This window comes from Cynara cardunculus (genome assembly GCF_001531365.2).
Source record: "Cynara cardunculus var. scolymus isolate 2C chromosome LG 13, CcrdV1, whole genome shotgun sequence".
NCBI lineage: Eukaryota > Viridiplantae > Streptophyta > Magnoliopsida > Asterales > Asteraceae > Cynara > Cynara cardunculus.
This window is the reverse complement of record NC_037540.1, coordinates 29,690,503-29,714,600: the sequence shown is the minus strand read 5'-3', so window position 1 is coordinate 29,714,600 and position 24,098 is coordinate 29,690,503. Positions and strand designations below refer to the sequence as shown.

The following is a 24,098-nucleotide window of genomic DNA, read 5'->3' as shown; positions in this document are numbered from 1 at the left end:
TTTCTTTCAATCCTCTGATGATGGAATGAACAAGTCATGCTGGGGCCAAAGTCATAGTGGGGTCTCATGGTTGGAGAAGTGATGGACGGTGATAGAGAGAAAACGACAAAGAGGCGATACGAGGTTTGAATGAAGTAGGATTGAGAATGGTAAAACCAATTTAAGTTTTTTTTATGCTTCAAAAATCTTCCTAGCTGATTTGGTAGGTTTTTTGGGTTAAATAATATAGGTAACCAATTTATAAAAGTTTTTATTTGTTCAAAAAGAAATTCAATGACTTAATTATTCAAAATAAGAAAGTTTAATGATTTTTTCATTAAAATGAGAAAGTTTAATGGTTTTTTCATTCAAAATGAGAAAATTTAATGTTTTTTCATTTAAAATGAGAAAGTTTAGAGATTAAACCATTCAAAATGAGAATTTAATGATTTTTATAATAAAAAAGTTTAATGATTAAACCATTTAAAATGAGAAAGTTGGTTGAGTTTTTTTTGGACAATTTCCATTTTATAATACCATATATTAATGTATATAAATTATGGGATTTGGTCCTTGTGATTTGGTGGTGGTTATGAAAATGGTCCCGGAACTTCATTTATTATAGATTAGTATTCATGGTATGTCGTTTTGTAATGAATTGATCCTTCCCTGTGACGATCATCCATTTCCTCCATTAATCTTGAGAACATTTTCGTCATTTTCCTTTTTTTGTCTTTAATCGAGGAACTAGATGTCTGTTAGAGGGAGGGACCAATTCGTTATAAAACGACATACCATGAGTCCTAATATGTAATAAATGAAGTTCAGACAATTTTCATAAAAACCACCAAACCACAAATCCGTAATTTACTCTATATCTTATAATAAAAAATTAAAAAATTGATAAATGGACCAAACGTCCATAAGTTAACGGTCTATTTTAACAATAGCTACGGTTATGGACCAAAAAACCGTAACGAATTGGTAACTAATAAAAAAATTTGGTTTCGTTTCTATACAATTTGCATATAAATATAAGAAAAATTGACTCAAATAGCCATTCTACCCATTTAAATTAGTCTTCTAATTATTTTTCTCCGGGCTTTACCAAATATTACTAGGTTCTTAATATCCATATCCATAATATTGTGGACTTTGTTAGAAGACATAAAAAAAAATTTCAAATTTCATTAGATTAGTAAGTGACGGTCATAATTGTGTATCTGGGTTGAATCTAATAATAATTTTTTTGTGTTTTTTAATCAAATATGTAATACTATCCGTAGATATCACGGACTACATTCAGGTATTTGGGTCAATTTGAGTTTAAGTAGCCGTACGTGCGTTCAAATTTCCTACCCAATTTAGCCAACCGATTCCCTCTCAACACCTGTCTTTGAATGCGGTGTAAGCAAGCAGGCAGGCAGGCAGGCAGGCAGAACCGAACATATTCCTTCCTTTCTTGGTACCCCAATTCCCTTTCCTTTTCCACCATTTTCAGATTCCAAGAAAAGCACTTCCAATCCTTATCTGAAAAGTGCTGTGGTAATCGCGATGAATTCATACGCTGAAGTGGGCGGTGTTGGTCATCATAATCGTAGCTCGTCTCTTAGTATCACTGCTGAAAGCCCACCGGAAGTCGATTCTGATGTAGAGATAACAGCTGCCGGCCAAGAGCAGCAACATGTCGGTGTATCTTCAGGTTTCCCATTCTAATTTCACTATAACCTTGCTCTCATACCATGAAATCACTACGAATTGTTTTCTATACTCTTTACATCCAAAAGTATATATGGTTTTTTCCTTAACAAGGTCCATGGGTTCATTGTGCTATATATTCGGGATTTTCCCATGGTGATATACACATAGAAACAACCCTAAATGTTTGTAAAAGATATGTATGTATGTACCTGTGTATTCTTTGTCTTACCCATTCATAGTGAAGTGTTGAAAATTGGTGTTTGCGGTTGTATGTTAAAACTAGTATATTTTTCTAACTTTATGTAATATGAAGTGAACTGGTCTATGTTGCCCATAAACTTATACTTAACCGAACACACATTAATATTTGTTCATCTCTCCATTTTTCACGATGAATTCTGTTCTGTTTGTTAACTTATGAATTGACAGCATTCAAATGTTCTCTGCTCAGAGTCTACTGATAAAAGTCGTCCTCATGGAAGTTCAACTCCAGATAAAGAAAAATCAGAGACAATCATGAGTCTGCATGTAAGGCCTCAGAGAACTGAACAAAAGAAAACTCATGGCATACTTGGAGCAAAGTTTTTTGACAGTAATGTTTCTACAAGAAAGAAGGTTTCGACTTCCCTTCAGTTGCATCTTATTTTCTGTCTATCTGCTTTACTGCAATCCTTTTGGGTTGATCTTTTTATTTATTATGAATTCCTTTAACCTCTTTGTTTTGGAATAACTTTCTTTACAGTTTTCCATGTGCTCTCTTGAATTGATGAGGGTTCAAGTAAATGTAGTATATCTCTCCTGAAATTGAACACACAATTGCACGAGTGATCTTTTGAATTTGATTCATGGACTTTTTTGGAGTTGATATTTATTTGAAAATTGAATTATGGATATTGATCCGTTTCTTTCGCTACTCTGTTCCCAAGAAGTGCCACGACTATCTTTAGTAATATAGCATATATTAAAGGATTTCCTTCATATTGACTTGATGATACTAGACGCTTGATGATGATTAAATGATAAATATATTATTTTGCAGCTCAAGTGGTTGAACCGACTTGCTAGTGTTCGAGCTGATGGTACTGTGCAATTTGAAATTCCAGATGAAATTAGGCCACAAAGTTTGGATTTTGACACCACAGTGGTCATTAGTGGAGCTACTGAAGATGAAGATTTTGATATGACAACTATTCGAGATTTCCGTCCATTGCAAATTGTGATGCTTATTGTTGGAACAAGGGGAGATGTGCAACCATTTGTTGCCATTGGAAAATGTTTACAGGTTAGATATACTTCCTTAAGTGAACACTTATAGAAGTAGTAGTCAAGGTACACATTGTGTTGAAACCATAGACTTGAAATTTATGTCCAACGGTGGTGGTTTATATACAAATCTGCATTCATGCAGGCTACACACAGTTGCCCACCTGCACTGATAAAAGCAGAGTTGTTTAGCTACATGTGAACTGATAAAAGCGGACTTGAATCTGTCACACTTCTGTTGACATTGTACTTCATCAGTTCATCGAGAACACCATTTGCCAACCAACGGGAACATGAGACCTATAAAGAACGGCGAATACAAATAAATGTTTTTATTTTTTATTTTCACACATTAATAGAATTAATTCGCTTACTGAGATCTATCCTTATCACTGATAGGGTTGATATTCCAATGTGTTGTTTGTTTTTAGAGCCCCAATTTCCTCGACAACTACAGCCTTCCTTCTAGGTTGAGCAAATGCTTCCAGGATGGTTGCAGGAACTTGGGTGATAACTTTCTGTTTGGAATAGAATTCCCCCATTTTGGAACAGAATTCCCAATGGGGTGTAAATTACTAGCTTGTTTCCTTTTTGCAGTGCAATAGGGATTCCAGATCATTAGGGATGTTACTAGTATCCAAGGAAGTAGAGATGGGAGACATATTACTTGCATTGCCTGCTTGTGCTTGTGCAGAGTTTGGACCTGGGAAGCTTCCTCAAAACGCTTGGTTTCTTGGGCAGGTTCGGCAATGGTGGATTGGTGCGGTTTCTGTCTTTGTATGTATATGGTGATGTGCTTCCAAGCTGGGTAAATTTCTGGCTGCGAAGGGGCTAGAATACGGTTGTTAGGGTCAGAAATCTGCTTCCAAAAACATTGGACAGCCCTCAAAATAGGTGTAGTGGCAGTGGGATTTGGCAATGGTTCAACATAAACTGACATGGAAATGGGAAAATCTGGATCTGGGTAGGCCAGAAACCGAAATTCCTTATAGCGATTCTCCCATTGAATGTCAATTTGTGGGTCGAAAGTTTGGCACTTAATAAATGTGGTGTCCACGGAATGGTAAACCTTCTTAGTGATCACGGAATAACATCTACAATCATGTTGAGCTGCTGAATATCCTAGAAAGATGTACTTTATGGACCTTGGGTCAAGTTTGTTAAGATTTAGCGCTTTTTTGTGAACAGAGAGACACAGTGCAACCAAAAATTTTGAGTGGTAGTTCGGACAAATTCTGGATGTGTGGGTAGGACATGGTGAGGATTTTGGGGGATGCTTGGAATTTGAGGATCCAAGAGGGTAAATGGTTTATAGGTAAGGGAGACCGGGTAACCCTGTTCCGTGGTGATGTATCGATGCACTAACAGAGGTGGATGTGTCCTTGTTGGTGCAGATATGACCCTAATTCTGTGTGAAAGTACACCTTGGCATTATTGGACTTAAAGGATTGGATCTTTGCTTCAAACTGAGTTTGAATCATCTTATGAAATTTCTAGGAGATAGGACCAACCTTAAATTTATTATTTATCAGGATGAGCTAAACATTTCATGCTTATATATTATGGAAATGTTACCTAAAAGGTATAATTTTTTTCTTCTAGTAACTGAAAAATAGCGATAAAAAAACTAGACCCTTCAGTTTAAAACCGAGAAAGACTCCCCACTAGAACCAGTGAGATGTAGATACAAAGGATCTCCAAAAAGGCTAATTTGGCTATGAGGGAGCCACGTCCAGTTTGAGATCCAGAATGATCATCAACTCCTCCCATTATTTGGAGCAATTCTTATATGAATAACAAAAAATAAACAAGAAACAGACAAGCACACAGGAGAATAAAATCAACCAGAGTTCAGAAGATAACCGCAAGACACGACCCAGAGCACACACTCATCCACAAAATAATTTTCCTTAAAAAGAACAAGAAATATAGTCCGTTTTAGGGATTGGCGACTTACCCATTCAGTGACTTTGGCACTAGACGTTCCCCAACGGGTACTGTCGGGTCGGGTCTCAAACTTCTGTCGCTCCATCCCCGCAGGGGTAGAGAATCCGTCGCTGATCACCCAGGTTTGGGTCCATAAGCAGTGACAGGCACGTGGTCAGAGCCCTGGGCTTCTCCCACTGCTTGGGGGCTTACGGTTTCATGTTCTATTTCACTTCCCGATGGGGGTTCTTCCACAAAGTGGTGAGGTATAACTTGTACCGAACTACAGATCAAGTAGCAACGTGACCACAAAAGACCTAGGTTTAAAGAACAACTAAGGACTTTGTACATTATTAGTTTCATAGCAGGTTATACCAAAAAACTAACAATACAAAAGAACAAAAAGAAATTGAGACAATATGTCTTGATTGTTTTCTGATGAGAACAGAAGAAATTGAGAAAAAAGATGTCACTAGATCCTGATGGCATTTTCTGAATCAACTCATGCGTTTCTTTATGGACTTCTAATTATGTTTCCACAACACTCAAGGCTATTTTTGTAGACCTGTCATATTTGTCCTTTAGACGCTTGCAGCTGTTGTTAAATTTATTTCCCATGTTCTCTGAAGTTGGGATGGCACTCTATGCATGGTAGGAAATATAGGAAAAGCTAAATTTACTTTATTGGACAGGGGTTACTCATGTTTTTTTTCTTTTCTACATGTAGAAATCAACTAGAACAAATTATTTCTTCATATAGTTTTGAAGGAAAAGCTAAATTTACTAGCAAGACACTGGAATTTCAAGGAAAAGCTAAACTTACTTTATTGGACAGGGGTTACTCATGTTTTTTTTTTTCTACATTTGGAAATCAACTAGAACAAATTATTTCTTCATATAATTTTGAAACAAGTACTTCATAATTGATTATTTCAGAATTGTTTTTCTTAAGTTCCTTTTTATTATACTTTTCAGGAGTATGGTCATAGGGTGAGACTAGCAACACACTCGAATTTCAAGGAATTTGTCAAGGCTTCTGGGCTGGAATTTTTCCCTCTAGGCGGTGATCCCAAAGTCCTTGCCGGTTGTAAGGAACCATATACTTGTGTCGATAATTTATCTTACACGTTCGTGGATTTATATTGCTCGGAATGATGAGGTAACTTCTATGTATTTGCATTTGCTCTGTAGATATGGTGAAGAACAAAGGATTTTTGCCATCAGAACCTTCAGAAATACATATGCAGAGAAGTCAAATAAAGGAGATCGTATTTTCCTTATTTCCCGCATGCACTCGTCCTGATCCAGATACAAATGTTCCATTTAATGTAGATGCTATAATTGCTAACCCGCCGGCATATGGTAGGAGTCTTTTATCTGTTTATTGCTTGCAACTCAGTCAATTACCAGTTAAATTTGAAGTTATTGATCTTTAGCCTTTTCTAAAAGATATGATCTCAAGACTACAAGTTGATAAACTATGTAATTTACACTAATCTGCAATTGAGACTCACACAAATTGCTTAAAAGTAATCCTTCATGTTTTCTGTCACAAATTGAGATCTTTCATGTACATTTGTCGTTTTCTCTGCAAAAGTGATATATGAATCACATGTGTGACTTTCACAATGGGGCATTGCTGGCAATAAACTTCAGTTTTTCAATTGGCATTGTTGGTAATACACTTCATTTACCCAACATGTCGTGATTTTTTGTTAAACAAATCAATCCATGGATAAGACATAATTTACACCTAAACAAGATTAATCAAACCAACATTTATCACCATAATTGATGGGTTATATAAAGGGATGTTATCGCAAGTCCACTGATCTGTTGCTTTGACCATTGCTGTTCCCACGTACCATCATAAAAAGTTACCCATAAGGTTCTTCAAACAAACAGTAATTATTATGGCTATTATTAGTATGATTATTCGAGGAGAATTCCAAAAATACATAGTTCACCAGATGGGCTCATGGGCCTATAGTGTAGAGAATAGTGTGGAATGCTATTATATCCAACATAAGTACATTAGAATATCTAGATGCTGAAGAATGCTGAAAAGAATATATTTCAACATACAATATCGAAAAGTTATTGTACTCATTGCTAATTAATTGTTAAGATATAAGCCTATTAGGACTTTTAGATGGATAAGATCTACAGATTTGCTTTATTTTTTCTGGGTCCCACTAGGGATGGCAACTGGTCCACCACAGGAATGGCTGGGGGCTTGCAGAAACCCATGGAGTTGCCAGATTTAGCCACAACTAATCTGGTTCGTGCATGTGTTGGCCTCTAGCCTTGATACACTTGAGTGGGGCTTTTAAGGGTGCTAGTTCCATACTTCATGAATCAGTTTTCGGGTAAAGGTTTGCTGGATGTTTGGATAACAACTTAAAAAGGAATATATTGACATGTATAAGTTTTTGTATCTCAGTTGGCTTTATTTGTTGTTTTGTTCTAAAAGTTGCAGCATGACATTCATCCTCACCCTCTATAGCGACCACAATAGTCATCATTGAATCAAAAATATATCACCACTCTCTACATGCTGCAGGGTGGCAACATGGCCCATAATCACATCTACCTCTCTCGGCCTCTTCTTTACTCTTTGCATAAATCTGTGAATCCAGGTCCTGTATGATATGTGTGCAGATCTATAGGTTGGCACTACCAGCAAGGCCAATGGTGGTGGTCGGTAGATCTTTGTGCACCTTTGTTGAAGTTGGTCACTGTTGTTTTTGTAGTTCAATAAACGTGATGATGGGGGTGGAACTGGTATTTATATTTTGGAATCATTTATCTAGAAACTAGCTATAGGTCAATGTATGAAGCCTAAATACCCTTGAAATAATGTAATTTGCAATTTATATGCCATTTTAGTTAACATTGATAGATACAGTGTGAAAGAAATCAATAATTGTGGGGAGGAACTGCCAAAGTTTATTTGTAAATGCTAGTGTTCTAGAGTTTTGATTGTGAATTTAGGCAGGGCGTCAGGGTTCTCTATCCCCCCTATGTTTTATTTTGTATTGGTAGGTGGCGAAAATAATATTCTGGCATATTTGACCATGGTTATAATAGGGAAATTACACATGAATTCCAGTGAATTGAGTAGTTATAAGCTCTATTCTAACATTAGCTGTATGTGGGGTACACATACCATGAAAAATTATAAAAACCTGTATGGATGCTTTTAAAAATTTGTTTTTAATTTATTAACCAACTGTGACATGGAATTCTGCTTGCTCAGGTCATACTCATGTTGCAGAGGCACTTAAAGTTCCAATCCACATCTTTTTCACTATGCCATGGACGTAAGTATCTTCTATTGGTTCATAATTTTCTGAGTCTACCAGTTAGGGACAGGGCAGCGTCTGTGGTTCAGATGAAAATTTGATTGTACAGAATCTGGATTTTGCTAGTCTAGTAGTAGTAGTTCCGTTTGGCATCTAAATGCTTTGATATCGTGAACTTCATCATGAATTCATCAACCAGCCTCAAGTATGATGCATGGCTAACATTCCTACTCTGGGGGGAGGGGTTACCAATTGGTATAGTTAGTATTGTCTTTCTGTTTTTTATGTTTCAGCCCATTGGCTCGCTGTTGGAGTCTATGCGTTGTGTACTTCTCATTAATACATACATCCATTAGTTCCTATTCTTTCAGTATACCGGTGCTAGTACTCTAGATACAATCCTAGCCCAATTAAAACCACCATGTCCCTTCTCTGCAGGCATCATCATGCCTATCAACATGATGAAGTTTACGATCTCTTTGTGGTTCTTCGTGACACTTAGTTTTTAGTTGAAAGTCCCTTAGTCTCCTTGACTCTAATCATTGACATCTTCAACGTTAATAAACAATCTCTTATAGCATCAACAGTACTCATCGACTTTAAGAAAGTAGTGAGAGAAAATATTTAATGTATTTTTATATTTAATAATAAAAATGATAGGCTCCTTATTTATACTAAAGTTTCCCAATTAATCTAGAAAAGTACATAAAAGGAAAATAAACACAACATATATTTAACACTCCCCTCAAGTTGGAGCGTACAAATTGTATGTTCCAAGCTTGTTAGAAATGCAATTAATCTAATGACGTGCGAGTGACTTTGTAAATGTTTCTGCTAGTCGGTAATTTGACTTGATATAACCAGTAGCAATATCTCCTTTTTTCTCAAATAAAATAGCAGTCAATCTCTATGTGTTTGGTCCTTTCATGAAAGATGGGATATGAAGCAATATGGAGAGTTGCTTAATTATAACATATCAGTTGCATCTGTTGGACGGTTATGAACTTCAACTCCTTGAAAACTCTTTCAGCCATATAAGTTCACATGTTGCTTTTGTCATGGCTCGATATTTAGCTTCAGTACTTGACAAAGCAACAACCGATTGTTTCTTGGTTTTCCATGATACAAGATTACCCCCAAGAAAGACATAATATCATGTGGTTGTGGTTGAGCATTTATCAAACACAACCTGATTAGCATCTGTATAGCCAATCACTTGAATGTGTTCTTTTCTCTCATATAATAGGCCTTCTCCGGAGTTCTCGTGACACACACACACACACACACATATATATATATATATATATATATATATGTATATATAGGGGTAGTAATAGTCCACCATAATTTGTGGATTCCGTTATATGTGATTGTATGTATTTTTAGATAGTCAATCATGTTATTTTCGGATACTTTTTATCTCCTCAACTATAGGAGACCTTTAGCCTATTTATTGTTGTAATTGTTTTGTATGAAATCAATCTTGGAGATTTTCATGGTATCAACCTAACTTGGCGATCCTCTCTCGATCATGGCTGGCTATTCTTCTGCCACCACTGTCCCCCTCCATACTCTTCATCTTCTCCCAATTAAACTTTCATCTTTCAACTACCTTATTTGGAAAAACCAAGTTTCCCCTCTATTAGCCTATCAAAACCTAACAGCCCACATCGATGAACCTTATCTTCCCCACCCGAAACCATCATTATCGATGAAAAATCCTCCGCCAATCCCGATTATGCTACCTGGAAAGATTCCGACCAAAAGGTTCTTCTCTTGCTCCAGTCCTCCTTATCGGAAGAAGCCATGGCCGAAATCATCGGCCTACCCATCGCTAGACAGGTTTGGCTCGCTCTTGAGGCTGCTTACAGCCACCACTCTTTGGAGCTAATGCACACTCTCCGGGACACGCTTCGTCAATTGCAAAAGGGTTCTTCTACCGTTTCTGAATATGGTCAGAAATTCAAACTTATTTGTGATCAACACGCAGCGGTTGGTCACCTTGTAGACGACAATGACGAATGCCACTGGTTTCTTTGTGGTCTTGGATCGGCCTTTGAAACATTTTCCACAGCCCATCGGGCCCTTCCATCATCATCTTTTCGCGATCTTCTGTCTAAGGCGGAAAATCACGAACTTTTCATACAAGTTATTCATGTCCCTACCGCTCCACAAGCTGCCTTTGTCGCACAACAGCTCCGTTCCGGAAGTTCTTCTCGAAATTTCCAAGGCTCTTCTTATTCCAATCGAGGTCGGTCCCGTGGGTCGGGCCGTGGTCGTGGCCATAGACCACCATACTGCCAGCTTTGCAGGAAAGAAGGACACTATGCTACTGCGTGTCCTAGCTTATCTACCTTCGCTTAGCGTGCTCCTACCCTTGATGCAAATCTTGCACAAGCATTTCAGGCTCAGTGCCATGTTACTCGAAACTATCCGGATTGGCATGTTGATTCGGGCGCCACCGCTTATATGACACCGAAGCAAGATGATCTTGCCGCCATCTCACTAATCCGGGTAATGATTTTGTGACTTCTGGAAATGGCTAGTCCCTACCTGTTTCTGAAATTGGAGACACTTCTATCAACAACAAGCTCCCGTTACATCATGTCCTTGTGGCTCCTCATCTCACAAAGAGTCTTCTTTCTATTAGTAGACTTGCGCATGACTAACCTGTTGATGTACTATTTTCTCATAATTTCTTTCATATTCAGGATCAAAAAACGAAAGAAGTTCTAGCCCGCGGAACTTGTGAAAATGGATTATACTTTCTTCAGGAGGGACAACGTGCATTTGTGGCATCTTGTGCATCACAACATCTCAAAGCTTCGTTTGAAAGGTGGCATAGTAGACTCGGCCACGTCTCTTTTGATATTAATTCGAACTTACATTAAACTGGTCATTTATGTGTTACTTCGTTATTACCGAAACCGGGACTTTGTTCTTCTTGTCAATTATCAAAGTCTCATCGTTTACCATTTGATTTAAATCACAAACGTTCTATGCATGCTTTAGATTTAATCCATTGTGATCTTTGGGGACCCGCTCCTATTATTTCGTCAGATGGTTATTGTTACTATGCAGTTTTTATTGACGATTATTCCTAGAGCTCATGGTTCTTTCCTTTAAAACTAAGTCCGAGTTTTATAATGCCTTGTTGGTTTTCGTACCTCTAGTGCAAAACCAACTTTCATGCAAAATCAAGGTTTTTCAAAGCGACGGTGGCACCGAATTCACTAACAACCGGGTGCAACAATTTTTTCAAGAACATGGGATTCAACATCGCTTTTCGTGCCCTCACACACCCCAACAAAATGGGAGAGCCGAAAGGAAGCACCGACATATCACCGAAACCGGTCTTGCAATGTTATTCAACTCTCAAGCTCCGGCGAATCTATGGGTGGATGCTTTTACCTCCGCAACGTTCATCGTAAACAGGTTACCCACTCCATTGCTTGATCATAAATCTCCATTTGAAGTTCTTTTTGGCCAAGTTCCATCCTATGCAAACTTTTTGCAATGTCGGATGTCGGGTGTTCCCTTACTTGCGGGACTATACCAAACACAAACTTTCACCACRAAGTGCTTCGTGTATCTTCATTGGCTATACCCCTAAGTATAAAGGTTACTGGTGTTTGGATCCAGCCACCTCCCACATATATGTTGAGCGTCACGCTCAGTTTGATGAAGATGTGTTTCCTTTCAGTGGTAATGTTCCGCCTGTAAATGAGGCTAAACTCGTTTTTTCTAACTTTGATGAATCATTGCCTCCTACAGTGCTCAACAAACCAAGCCCTACCATTCCACAAGATTCATCAGTTACATCCCCATGCATCCATGCATCTACTTGTGTCTTGTGTCCCATCACCACTAATCAAACTCATCACACACATGATTTTCCTACTACACCACCATCACCAAGACACACTAGCCCTACTGCCTCCTCAGCCTTATCACGCCCTCCCTTGCCAACACCTATGACTTCCCCTACTGCCTCCTCAGTTCATACACCAGCCCAAACCACTTCCACCCCAGCCTAACAGCCTCCTACACCGGCCTAATCCCCAACAACCCCTTCCTCGCCAACCGCACTATTCCCTGCCAACTCCCATCCTATGGTAACTAGATCTAAAAATGGTATTTTCATGCCTAAATACCATGCTGACCTCTCCATGTTCCCCAACAAGTTACATCATGCTCTTTTTGTAGCACATGATCCTAAGGGATATAAGTCAGCAGCTAAATATACCAAATGGGTGAAGCCTATGCAAGAGGAAATGCTTGCGTTACATAACAACAAAAGGTGCCCATCCTTCCAATTCTAATTTAGTTGGCTCAAAGTGGATTTTCAGAACAAAATACAAAGCAGATGGGACCATAGATCGATATAAGGCTCGCTTGGTTGCTCAAGGGTTCACACAAATTCCTGGACTCGATTACTCTCATACTTTCAATTTGGTAGTCAAGTCATGCACTGTACGCGTTGTCCTGGCCCTTGCAACTATCTATGAATGGCCTTTACATCAATTAGATATCAAGAATGCCTTCCTAAATGGCAATCTCACTGAAACCGTTTATATGGAACAACCACCCAGCTTTATCGACCGTCACTATCCCAATCATGTGTGTCGCTAACAAAAATCCCTCTATGGTATCAAACATGCCCCGTGTGCATGGTTTCAACGACTTAGCACCTTTCTCACTAATTGTGGTTTTCATTGCAGCCAAGCCGATACCTCCCTCTTTGTTTTCAAGGCAAACACTGTGCTCATCTATCTCCTTTTATACGTCGATGATATCATCTTAATAGGAAACAACAACTCCTTAATAAGAGATTTCGTTTCTTAACTTCACAAGGAGTTTGCCATCAAAGACTTGGGAGCGTTAGGTGGTCTCACACACGCAAACGGGTCTCTTTCTAAGTCAGGCTAAGTATGCTTATGACATTCTAGCTCGTGCAGGTTTATTGGATGCAAAACCCGTGGCCACTCCTCTTTCTACATCAGAAACATTCACCTCAAAGGGAGTTTCGTTTCATGATCCTACCTTTTACAGATCCTTGGTTGGTGCCCTTCAATACCTAACCATCACTAGACCAGAGTCGTCATACGTTGTGAATCAAGCTAGTCAATATCTCCAATCACCCACTACATCCCATTTTCAATCTGTCAAACGCATTTTACGCTATGTGAAAGGGACAATTTCTTTTGGCTTAACCTTTGATAGACCAGCTACTACCAAATTAGTGGGTTACTCGGATGCAAATTGGGCGAGGTGCATTGAAACGCGTCGGTCTACCTACGGTTACTTTATCTATCTTGGTGGAAACATTGTTTCTTGGAGTGCCAAGAAACAACCCGTAGTCTCCAGGTCTAGCTGCGAATCGGAGTATCGTGCTATGGCAAATACTGCAGCTGAGATTATATGGCTCACGCATCTTCTTCGTGAACTTCATGCATTGCCTCCGGATCGGCCGACGCTACTCTGCGACAACAAAAGTGCCATCTTTTGAGTCAAAACCCGGTCTCACAAATGGGCTAAATATATCGACATTGACTATCATTTTGTTGGGGAACTAGTCTCCTCCAGTTGTCTTCACACTAAATTCGTTCCTTCCAATCTCCAGGTGGCAGATATATTCACAAAGAGTCATTCTCGACCCCTCTTTGAACGGTTTCGCTCTATGCTCCGCATTAGTTCCCCACCTGTACGATTGACGGGGGGTAATAGTCCACCATAATTTATGGATTCTGTTATATGTGATTGTATGTATTTTTAGATAGTCAATCATGTTATTTTAGGATAGTTTTTATCTCCTCAATTTAGGAGACCTTTAGCCTATTTATTGTTGTAATTGTTTTGTAAGAAATCGATCTTGGAGACTTTCAGGTAGGTTCATACCAAAATGATACCTATTTAAGAAAATAAGAGAATGAACAAATTACATACAAAATCACATGTGATTTTACATTAACGGCCAAAAATATGTGTGGGCGACCCAATGGCCGCGTGAATCAGATGTGATTTTGTACGTGATGTTAGTGTAAAATCACATGTGACTCGATCTCTCTTATTTCTTAAATAGGTACCATTCTCGTAAGAACCCGACTCTATATATATTTATTAGAACACGAATGGTTGCATTTTGATGGCTGTCACACAGAGTATGTAGAAATTGGCTGAGGTGACTCATTGGGAACGCTATATCATGACATGTAGCCGTAAGGTAGTGGAGTTTGCCTATCTGGGGCAGAACAATCTAGTTGCATGTTGCATACATACTTAAGATGTTGGAGTCCAACATCAGCTAGACAAGACCATCACACCAGCATATATGTAGGAACCTCGCCTCTCTTTATCAGGGTTCGTTTTAGAGGGAACTGAAAGGGGTTACATATATCCTTACATGGTATTATAGGCGGCCTACCATCATCTAGGGACTCAACTCACTCTACCGCCTCCGTTTTTGAATGCATCATCTAGCATTCATTTGAGGGGTGCTTTGGAGTTGCACGAACTATAGCGAGCACTTCTTTCTCTGATAGACTCGCTTCTTGAAGCTCCGCCCCTTATTGAGAAAAAAGCGTTAACGCGCCTTTACTTTTTTAATCATATAATACCTTCTTTCTACTTCTTTCTCAAAGTAAAAGAAACAACCTTTCACCTATATATTTTTAGGGATATATGAAAGAAGCAACCTTGCTAAGAAAATGTAGCCTTGAGCTTGAAAGCAAGAAGCAACAGCTTTCACTCTTGTTGGAGCTATTAAGCATCTTAGCTAGACGTGAATCATCAAAGTATGTATGTAGGAACTTACCTCTCTCTATTAGGGTTCTTTTTAGAGGGAATTCAAAGGGTTCCACATATCTTCTGGTCCATGTTCTGGTAGTGTGTATTTGTTGGAGGTAATCCTATATCCGGACCGGAAGAGCAAGAAGTAGGAACTAACATTGAATTTGGGTATTATGAAACGGATGTATAACCAGTGGCGGATCCAGGATTTTTGTTCAGTGGGGTCACCTTTAAGGTAGACTAAAAACCCGCAAAATCGTCCGATGTGTTTTTAACCTAATTACAACGTTTTCGAGGGAATTTTAAAGTTTTTTGGTTGATTTCGAAGGATTTTTTTAGTGTTTTTGTCRATTTCGAATAACTTTTTTGGTTTTTTTGATTGATTTCAACAGATTTTATTTGTTAGAGTAACAGCTTTGATTGGGGTTGGGGGCCCCGGAAAAATGTAATTGGGGGGAAAGTGATAGGTAGATCATGTAAAACCTAAATTTTAACCTATGAATTTTTGTTTTTGAGTTTTTGACTGGGGTCCCTTCCCCCCTCCTTTAAACCACTACATCCGCCCCTGTGTATAACATGTGTGTGTATATATATATAAGTATTATGAAACGGATGTATAACATGTATATATATATATATATATATAAGCTTTGAGAGAATTGTAGTAGGTGAAAGCTTAATAGTATATTTCACTCTTATGAAAAACAGAATACAAGGAACCCTATTAAACCAAGCTACCACCTAAGAAAAAAGGAAACTACGAAACAGACTACAATTAGGAGAGCCTTTAAAAAATAATTACATAATAAGGAAACTCCTAATCCAAACTTGATCGATCCCAATACGCCTTATTCTAGACCTAATCGAAATCCTAATATCGTTTACACTCCCCCTCAAGCTGAATAGTACAGATTGTACAGTCCAAGCTTGTGAACAGGCTTTTCAAAGTCTGGCCTGAATAAGGCTTTTGTGAGAATGTCCACCGTTTGTTGAGTAGTAGAAATGTATTATACTGAAATGACCTTTGCACCAATCTTCTCTTTGATATAATGTCTATCCATCCTTACATGCTTAATACGGTCTTGATGAACATTATTTAGACACATTCCTATGGCGGACTTGTTGTCACAAAAAATATTGATAGGTCTTTGAATTGGATACCCAGTTCTGCAAGAAGTAGCTCTAGCCATAATGCCTCATCTACCCCTCGGGATAACGATCTAAGTTTAGCTTCTGCAACTCTTAGCCACTAGAGGCTGTTTTTTGCTCCTCCAAGTGATATATTTCCCATTACAAAGCTACAGTATCCCGAGGTGGATCTAGTATCTTCACGGGAACTGCTTTCGTGAAAACATCAACTTTATTGTTCCCTTCATTTTTCCTGAAGAAAGGACTGGGGTTCCTTTAGATACCATAGTAATGTGTATGCATGCTTCTCAGTAATATATACATACTTCCCGACTCTCATTTTTTCCGATATTCTTATATTATTTGCTTTTTCGCATTCTTTAGGCCTACAAGTGAATTTGCACATCCTCTTTCACGGGTTAGACAACCTGTTGCAAATAGAGTAAGTGTCTTTATTGTTTTCAAGTTCAACTGAGTACTTCATTAACACATCTTTGAATATTTTATTGTTAATGTGATCCTCAATGCGTGTTGCAGCTGTCATATCAGATTGTTGATTCATTAATTTGGATGGGGATTCGAGATATAATTAATGAGTTCAGGAAGAAAAAGCTGAGGCTAAGACCTATTACGTATTTAAGTGGTTCAAATAGTTCTCCCCATGATTTGCCTTATGGATATATCTGGAGTCCACATCTTGTCCCCAAACCAAAAGGTCTGTCTATATTCATACATAAATGAACAGGTTATAAGTGGATTACTTATGCTTCAATATGTTAATTATGTGCATTCTTGTCTTAGCATCTAAACGACATGTGTTTTGCTTTAGTAATTAGCAAGATTTATGATATTGATGCCCGCACTCACATTTTTCTTGTCTCCATCTCTTGCTTAGTCTCTTTCATGTGTGATTTTTTCCTAACTCTTTTTTTTGTATCAAAAGCTCTAGTACCATTGTGTTTCATTCCATTTTCTAAATGTTCGATCCGTAAAATTCGTAGTTGTTAAAAGCACGCATGAGATGTGCCTAGGCGTATTCACGAGGCTCACTAAGGCCTTGTGCTTTGGCTGTGGCGCCTTGTGGGCCTAGGCGTGCCTCATAACTTACCCTAATATTGAATAATTTTTCTCATCTTCTAACTTCTTTTATTAAATAGATGACATAAGTCAAGCCATAGTATACCCAAACCTTAAATTTCTCCCTCACAGCTCACACTTTAAACCCTTCTCCCTTTCCCCTCTATCAAAGTATTGCTGGTTGCCGCATTGGAGGCTTCTACTTGCTGCATAGTTGAGTTGTGTAACTCTGTGTGTATATGTCTATATACACATTTTGTTAATATGCCTCTCGCATTCCTGAGTGCTGCGCCTAGGCCCCGAAACCCCTTTGCGCCTAAATGCGCCTTGAGCCTTTTAATAACTTTGTTAGCATTCATATACACTCAATTGAGGGTAAGGGGTTGGAGATTGTGTTAAGGCATAATGCTTATCGAAGGCTAATTCTTGCATGTGATGAAGTACTAAAGCCTAGTGCTAATGATCACCATATAGCTGCTATATTGTGTTCATTAACACTAGAATCATTGAGTTTAGTTTCAGCAATGCATAAGTGCTGAGCTTAAAAGTAGGAAAATGCAGAAGTGAGATGATGAATGGTTGGATACCAAGTGTATGATGATGCCACTGACAGTACGCAACCATTATGACCAAGAAAGCCATCACTAGAACTTTGTTTAGCATTCATGCGGTCATGCACATGGAAATCTGGTAACTTTCAGAGCCATGAATAATATATAAATATGTTAAAGGTTCTAAGTGTCTATTTGGATCATGTAGCAATTTGGTTGTCAAAGAAATCACTGACCATTGGACACATTGCAGCATGGGTAGGAGAAATGTAGATCTATGCATACTTTGAATTAAATTGTTTAATGGATGACGAAGTGAAGGATTACTTCTACAAGTTTGCTATCTTTGAACTAATCATGTAAGAAATATGCAACGTCTGAATCTTGTATTTTGTCTTCATTATTCTTCTAGAAAGGAAAATAATGACTCAATGGAAGTCCTTGGTTTTATGCAATGAAACTGTATAATGTTTCAGAAAGCAATTTTGCAGAATTTGTTTTGGTAAGCTGATTATCCATTTCATAAGGACCAATGAAAAAGGGTAGGAGAAATGTAGATCTATGCATACTTTGAGTTAAAATGTTCAATGGATGACGAAGTGAAGGATTACTTCTAGAAGTTTGCTATCTTTGAACTAATCATGTAAGAAATATGCAACGTCTGAATCTTGTATTTTGTCTTCATTATTCTTCTAGAAAGGAAAATAATGACTCAATGGAAGTCCTTGGTTTTATGCAATGAAACTGTATAATGTTTCAGAAAGCAATTTTGCAGAATTTGTTTTGGTAAGCTGATTATCCATTTCATAAGGACCAATGAAAAAGGGTAGGAGAAATGTAGATCTATGCATACTTTGAGTTAAAATGTTCAATGGATGACGAAGTGAAGAATTACTTCTAGAAGTTTGCTATCTTTGAACTAATCATGTAAGAAATATGCAACCTCTGAATGTTGTATTTGGTCTTCATTATTCTTCTACAAGGGAAAATAATGATTCAATGGAAGTCCCTGGTTTTATGCAATGAAACTGTATAATGTTTCAGAAAGCAATTTTGCAGAATTTGTTTTGGTAACCTGATTATCCATTTCCTAAGGACCAATGAAAATGCATCTGTTTAAAGTTTTTACTTCTTATATGTGCAATAATGTGTTATGCTCATTTCAATGTGATTTGTTCTCTGCAGCACTTGATAAAGGACTTGAGTTGTCTTGTATTTTGTTTATTTTGTTGGAAGTTGAACCTACTTTCTTGGTCTTCCAATATCTTGTGGTGTCCCCTATTGGTGATGGATGACATGGATATTGCTATTGAACAATTATTTTACATTTGTCTTGCGAAATCTCAAGATTGACGTCATGGGTCCATTGGTTTATGCCATTCTGTATTTTAAATTTTCTTTTCTCTGGTTCTCATAAAAAAAGACTGGCCATGGAGACCTCTTAATATTGATCTTAGTGGACCACAAACTTTTCTACAAAAAGAAGTATCTAAAAAGAACCTTCGAATGGGGAAAACAGAACTGGTGCGGATGAGTATATATATTCTGTGCATGCTTAAGCATATAATAATGTTTTGTATTCTTGCTTGATTTCAGATTGGGGTCCTCATATTGATGTCGTAGGCTTCTGTTTTCTAGACCTTGCATCAAATTATGTACCTCCAGATTCACTTGTGGAATGGCTTGAAAATGGTAAAAAGCCCATCTACATCGGATTTGGTAGCCTTGTGAGTCATTTTCCTTGGATCTAATTTATTACTGCACTTAGTTATTCATTTATTCTCTTAACTAGTTGCTTGCCTATTTGATGTCTTATGCCTTAAATAGTGCAACCATGTAAAAATAATTACTCCAACAGTCACTAAGGGCCTGTTTGTTAGCAGCTTAATGAGCTTACTGGCTCACAGCTTATTCGGTCAGCTATAGATGACTATTTGGTAGTGGCTTATGATATAGAAAGTGGCTTATTCAGTAAGCTTCTAGGGAGGAGCTTTATGCAGAAAGCCATTTTTTTCAAACCCATCCCTCATTTAAAAAACACGCTCATTCCATTTATGAAAAAACTCTTTCAAACAAAAACCTTCTCAATCTATATAGACTGATTAATCCAAACAAGCAACTTTATTGGTACAGGACTTAATGAAAAACCAACCAAACAGCCCCCACTTGACTTGTCATGTTCTGAATAAGGTTCTTGCAAACTGTGAATCTTTTAAAATAATTAGTACTAGAAATCTTACACGTAAAGTTCGTAATTGGAAGTAACCAATTAGGATTATGATGAAACCTAGAAATCGATCACTGATTCTCAAAACTTCTGTCACTCCATCCCTACAGGGGCAGAGAACCCATCGCTGTCTCGGTTGTGCTACTAGAGACATATGTGGTTGTGTAGCCAACAGTGATGCATTTGTAGCCTAAGCTTTTTTGTTGGCTTTGGCTGACTTCTGCTATTCTACAAGGATATAAATCTGCAGTTCGAGTCCCCTCAGGGCCATTGGAGGTTGTTTGGCTGTTAACTTCAGGGCCCTATGGGATCAGTCGAGGTGTGCAGAATTTGGCCCAGACACCCATGGTTATAAAAAAAGGATATTAATCTTTTATTTATTCCTAATTTCAATGTCCATTCATGTCCTCCGTTCCATTTTCACTTAAATTGATGATGAATGCAACTTCATCTAGCAATCTCGTCAAAAGAACGCCCTATGATTTATTCTTATGAATGCAAAACATAAAAGTTGTGCTCACATCGTCATAATCCATTTGAAAATTGACTAGGATATTTTATGGCCATCCTTAGTTTTAAAAAGCGCGACACGGTCCGAGGGTCCCGGAAGCCGATGCGTGATGCGTGATGCTGATGCCAGCATCACGCACGTGATGCACCCCGTATTCAAAAAATACTTATAAATTAATTCTGCATATCAATTTCTACTTTAAAAATACTTACCTATCAAAATACTTCATTTATAACACAAAGTAGTTCAAAACGTGGCATTAGAATCTTAAAAAGTTCGTGAATCGGAATAACAGAACACACAAACTACTACCATTAAGAACATAAGTAGATGTCTAATAGTCCCCAATCCCTAAACTAAATGACCAAGTGACCAATTAATACTCCCTATCACGCACGTTCTATTTCTTTTTTAATTTGATTGATAAAGCGACTTCTGCTTCTTCTATTTGGCTGTCGGCTTCTTCTATTAGGTCACCATTCAGTCTCACGTTCTATTTTAATCCATAAAAAGCCCAACTAAAAATTGAAAAAGGGAGCCCAAACATGAAACATACAGGATGCGCTGATGCATAGGTGATGCACGCATCGTGTGATGCGTAGGTGATGCGAGCGCATCATGGAATCGCTTCGCATCAGTTCATCTGATGCGTTACCTCAAGCGCATCAGAGCGCATCATGCATCAGAGCGCATTATGCGCGCATTTTTAAACCAAATGGCCATCAGGTGTAATTTGAGCCATAAAAGGGTTTTAATACTAGATCTTCTTGTTGCATGCCAACTGACCTGTTTGCTTGTTTTTCTAATTTCATCGCTACATTACTTCTATAATCTTTTTGTTTCACTGCCAATAAGGTTTTGAGTAAATGTTGTTTAACTGAGACCGTCTTCTCTTACTTCCTACTCCATTACTACCAGCAGATTTTCCATGATGAGAAATCTTTTCTATTTATTTGTTCAGCAGCTTTTTGTTTTTTCTGATTGATGCAGCCTGTTCAAGATCCTGATGGAATGACAGAGATAATAGTTAAAGCCCTGGAAATTACTGAACAGAGGGGTATAATTAACAAAGGCTGGGGTGGCTTGGGAAACCGTACGTAAGATGTGTATATTTCATTCATCTAGTTTTCTTGATTTGAAGAATACTCCCTCCGTCCCAAAATAAATGTTCACAATGAAAAAGTCACACTACTTTAGAAATATGTAATAATTACACTTTTTAATCAACCAAATGACAATTTTACCCCTAATAATAGGGAAAGAAAATTTCTTCATCTTATAGTGAAGAGTAGAATTGGGAAATAGACACTTATTTTGAAACAAACTTTATAGGAATGTGGACACTTATTGAGGGACAGAGGGAGTATATGGTTTTAATCTGCAGAGAGAGATACTTGCTAACAATTTGTTTTACAGTGGCAAAGTCAAAAGATTTTGTGTACTTGCTGGATAATTGTCCGCATGATTGGCTATTCCTACAATGTGCTGCTGTGGTAATGCTTCTTTACTATTCAACACATGTGTTTGTGCAAAAAGGCTTTTTTATAAGTATATAATTATAATGGCAAATGCAGCTCACACACACTCCCCACCTTTGGCGAGGTTGGAACCCTTGACCTATAGGTAGGTTGGGTTATCGACGACTAGGCCAAAGGCCCTTTGGTTTTGTGCAAATGAGTTTAAAGTTTGAAGAATACATATATACTTGTATTATCATATTTAAAATTTAAGAAAAGGCTTCAATTTCATGACAGTCCTCTAAAACAAAAGTTATTTGAGATTTGTATTAAACAGCAACACACTGCTTAAGTCCAGCATTCACCATCACTCTTGCAGGTTCATCATGGTGGTGCGGGAACAACTGCTGCTGGTCTTAAAGCGGCGGTGAACTTTTTTTCTGTCTAGCGACTTCCAAGCACTGTCGTATTTTATTGTTTCTCAATATTTATTCTTGATTAATTTCAGTGTCCAACGACTGTGGTTCCTTTCTTTGGAGACCAACCGTTTTGGGGAAGGCAGGTGCATGCTAGGGGAGTAGGCCCCCCTCCAATTCCTGTCGATGAGTTCTCACTTAAGAAATTGGTTTCTGCGATACAGTTCATGTTAAAACCAACAGTAAGCATGAATATTATTGAAATGTTTCCATCTGTCAGGTTGAATTTTTATCAAGTGATATGTTGTAAAAGAGAGAATTCTATTTCTTTTTTACATAATTTACAAGTGCCACTAATGGGATAATTATACCTAAATCATAGCAAAATCTAACAACTTTAGGAAACAGAGTATTTGCAAGTTGAATTCCAAATATCGACAAGTTCCTAGTAGTGACCAGCCACTAATCGAGGAGAAATCCTGAAAGTGAACTTTCTTGTTTCAAACAATTCTTAGCTTTTGATTGGTTATTCTACAACCCTTTATATATGCTTCGCTTTAGATGCATGCTTTGTAACACTAACTACAAATACGTAGTTTGATCATCGTGGCATGGGTTCATTAAAACATTTTCTTTCACCACAAACCTACACTTTCTTGATTATCTTCCTGATGTTGGATTTACATGCTACCCTTTGGGATAGATGACAAATCTGCATACATCCCACCCCATAACCCCTGCTTTCATGTGGGATCGTGGGTGGGTTTGGTGTGGAACCATACTGAGGGGATGAAGTTTTTGATTCCCACCCATTTGAGGTGCCATTGGTGGGTTTATGTTCCTTGAAATCTATGTAATTGTATTTTTTAAATTATGAAACATTAGGTGAAAGTATGTGCTACTGGACTGGCAAAGGCCATGGCGGACGAAGATGGGGTTAAAGGTGCGGTAGATGCCTTCCATAAACATTTTGCTCGTAGGAAAGCCAAGCCCGAGCCTACTGAACCACCCAGCAACTTCTCTGTCAGACGCTGTTTGGGCTGCACCTGATATGATGATATTCATTCAGGTATTGTGTCAATATTTGTGAAAATGTTGTAGAAATTTCTTTTTGTTGTCAAGTGTTTCTAGTTCTTTAAGTTCCTTTTTCTGTTACCATTTTGTTCATTTGTGAGTAATACATACATACAGGGAATAAATAAACATCATGAATCAAAAGTTTGTATGGTTTATGGTGATCATCGATTTTCTTTCCTTTCCTTTTCTGAACTTTAAACAATCAGTTACAGAAATGTCAGCTTCTGATTGGTCAACAGACCGACTGCTTTCTCTTTTATTTATTTTTACAATTTTGCCATTTTAGAAATGTAAAAGTAATTCTTTTTCCGATATGATTTCATGTTTTGAATTTCACCTCTTATCAATGTTATTTCATGTTCCAAACTTTAGGGTGTTTGATATTATTTTTCTTGTTCCAAGATTCCTATTTTATTAATATTAATAAATATCATTATATTTATCTGAAAATGAAATTGTTCCGAAAGTAATAACGAGCATGCAAAACTCATACAATTAAATGATCAAAAATAAAGAATTATGTTCGTTGATAAATTCAAACATGTTATGTCGTTAAATAATAAAGCCATTATATACTTGTTTATATGAAAATTACAGTTCTTTTGGGGATTGAAATTGACCTCTTAGGCCAGTCACCTAGTAGATCGCTATGTACCTTTTATGACATGATTCTCTTGGGTTTTGATTTAGC

The 24,098-nt window shown here is 37.7% G+C and overlaps 1 protein-coding gene across 6 annotated transcripts; it reads left to right on the top strand.

Moving 5' to 3' along the window:
- Positions 1 to 1,377: 1,377 nt before the first annotated feature.
- LOC112525927 (sterol 3-beta-glucosyltransferase UGT80A2-like) lies at positions 1,378 to 23,783 on the top strand. Of its 6 annotated transcripts, XM_025136248.1 has the most exons (15): positions 1,378 to 1,681; positions 2,132 to 2,295; positions 2,720 to 2,962; positions 5,845 to 5,956; positions 6,061 to 6,231; positions 8,129 to 8,192; positions 16,476 to 16,533; positions 16,629 to 16,806; positions 19,316 to 19,446; positions 21,448 to 21,550; positions 21,874 to 21,950; positions 22,294 to 22,341; positions 22,423 to 22,572; positions 23,216 to 23,399; positions 23,522 to 23,783. In XM_025136248.1, exons 1-14 carry the CDS (start codon positions 1,534 to 1,536, stop codon positions 23,378 to 23,380), a joined length of 1,812 nt encoding a protein of 603 aa, XP_024992016.1. In that variant the 5' UTR covers positions 1,378 to 1,533; the 3' UTR covers positions 23,381 to 23,399; positions 23,522 to 23,783. The 6 variants fall into 6 exon arrangements, with proteins under 6 accessions (XP_024992016.1, XP_024992017.1, XP_024992015.1 ...); XM_025136249.1 differs by having other exon boundaries at positions 5,845 to 5,953; positions 23,216 to 23,783; XM_025136247.1 differs by having other exon boundaries at positions 23,216 to 23,783.
- The last annotated feature ends 315 nt before the right edge of the window (positions 23,784 to 24,098 follow it).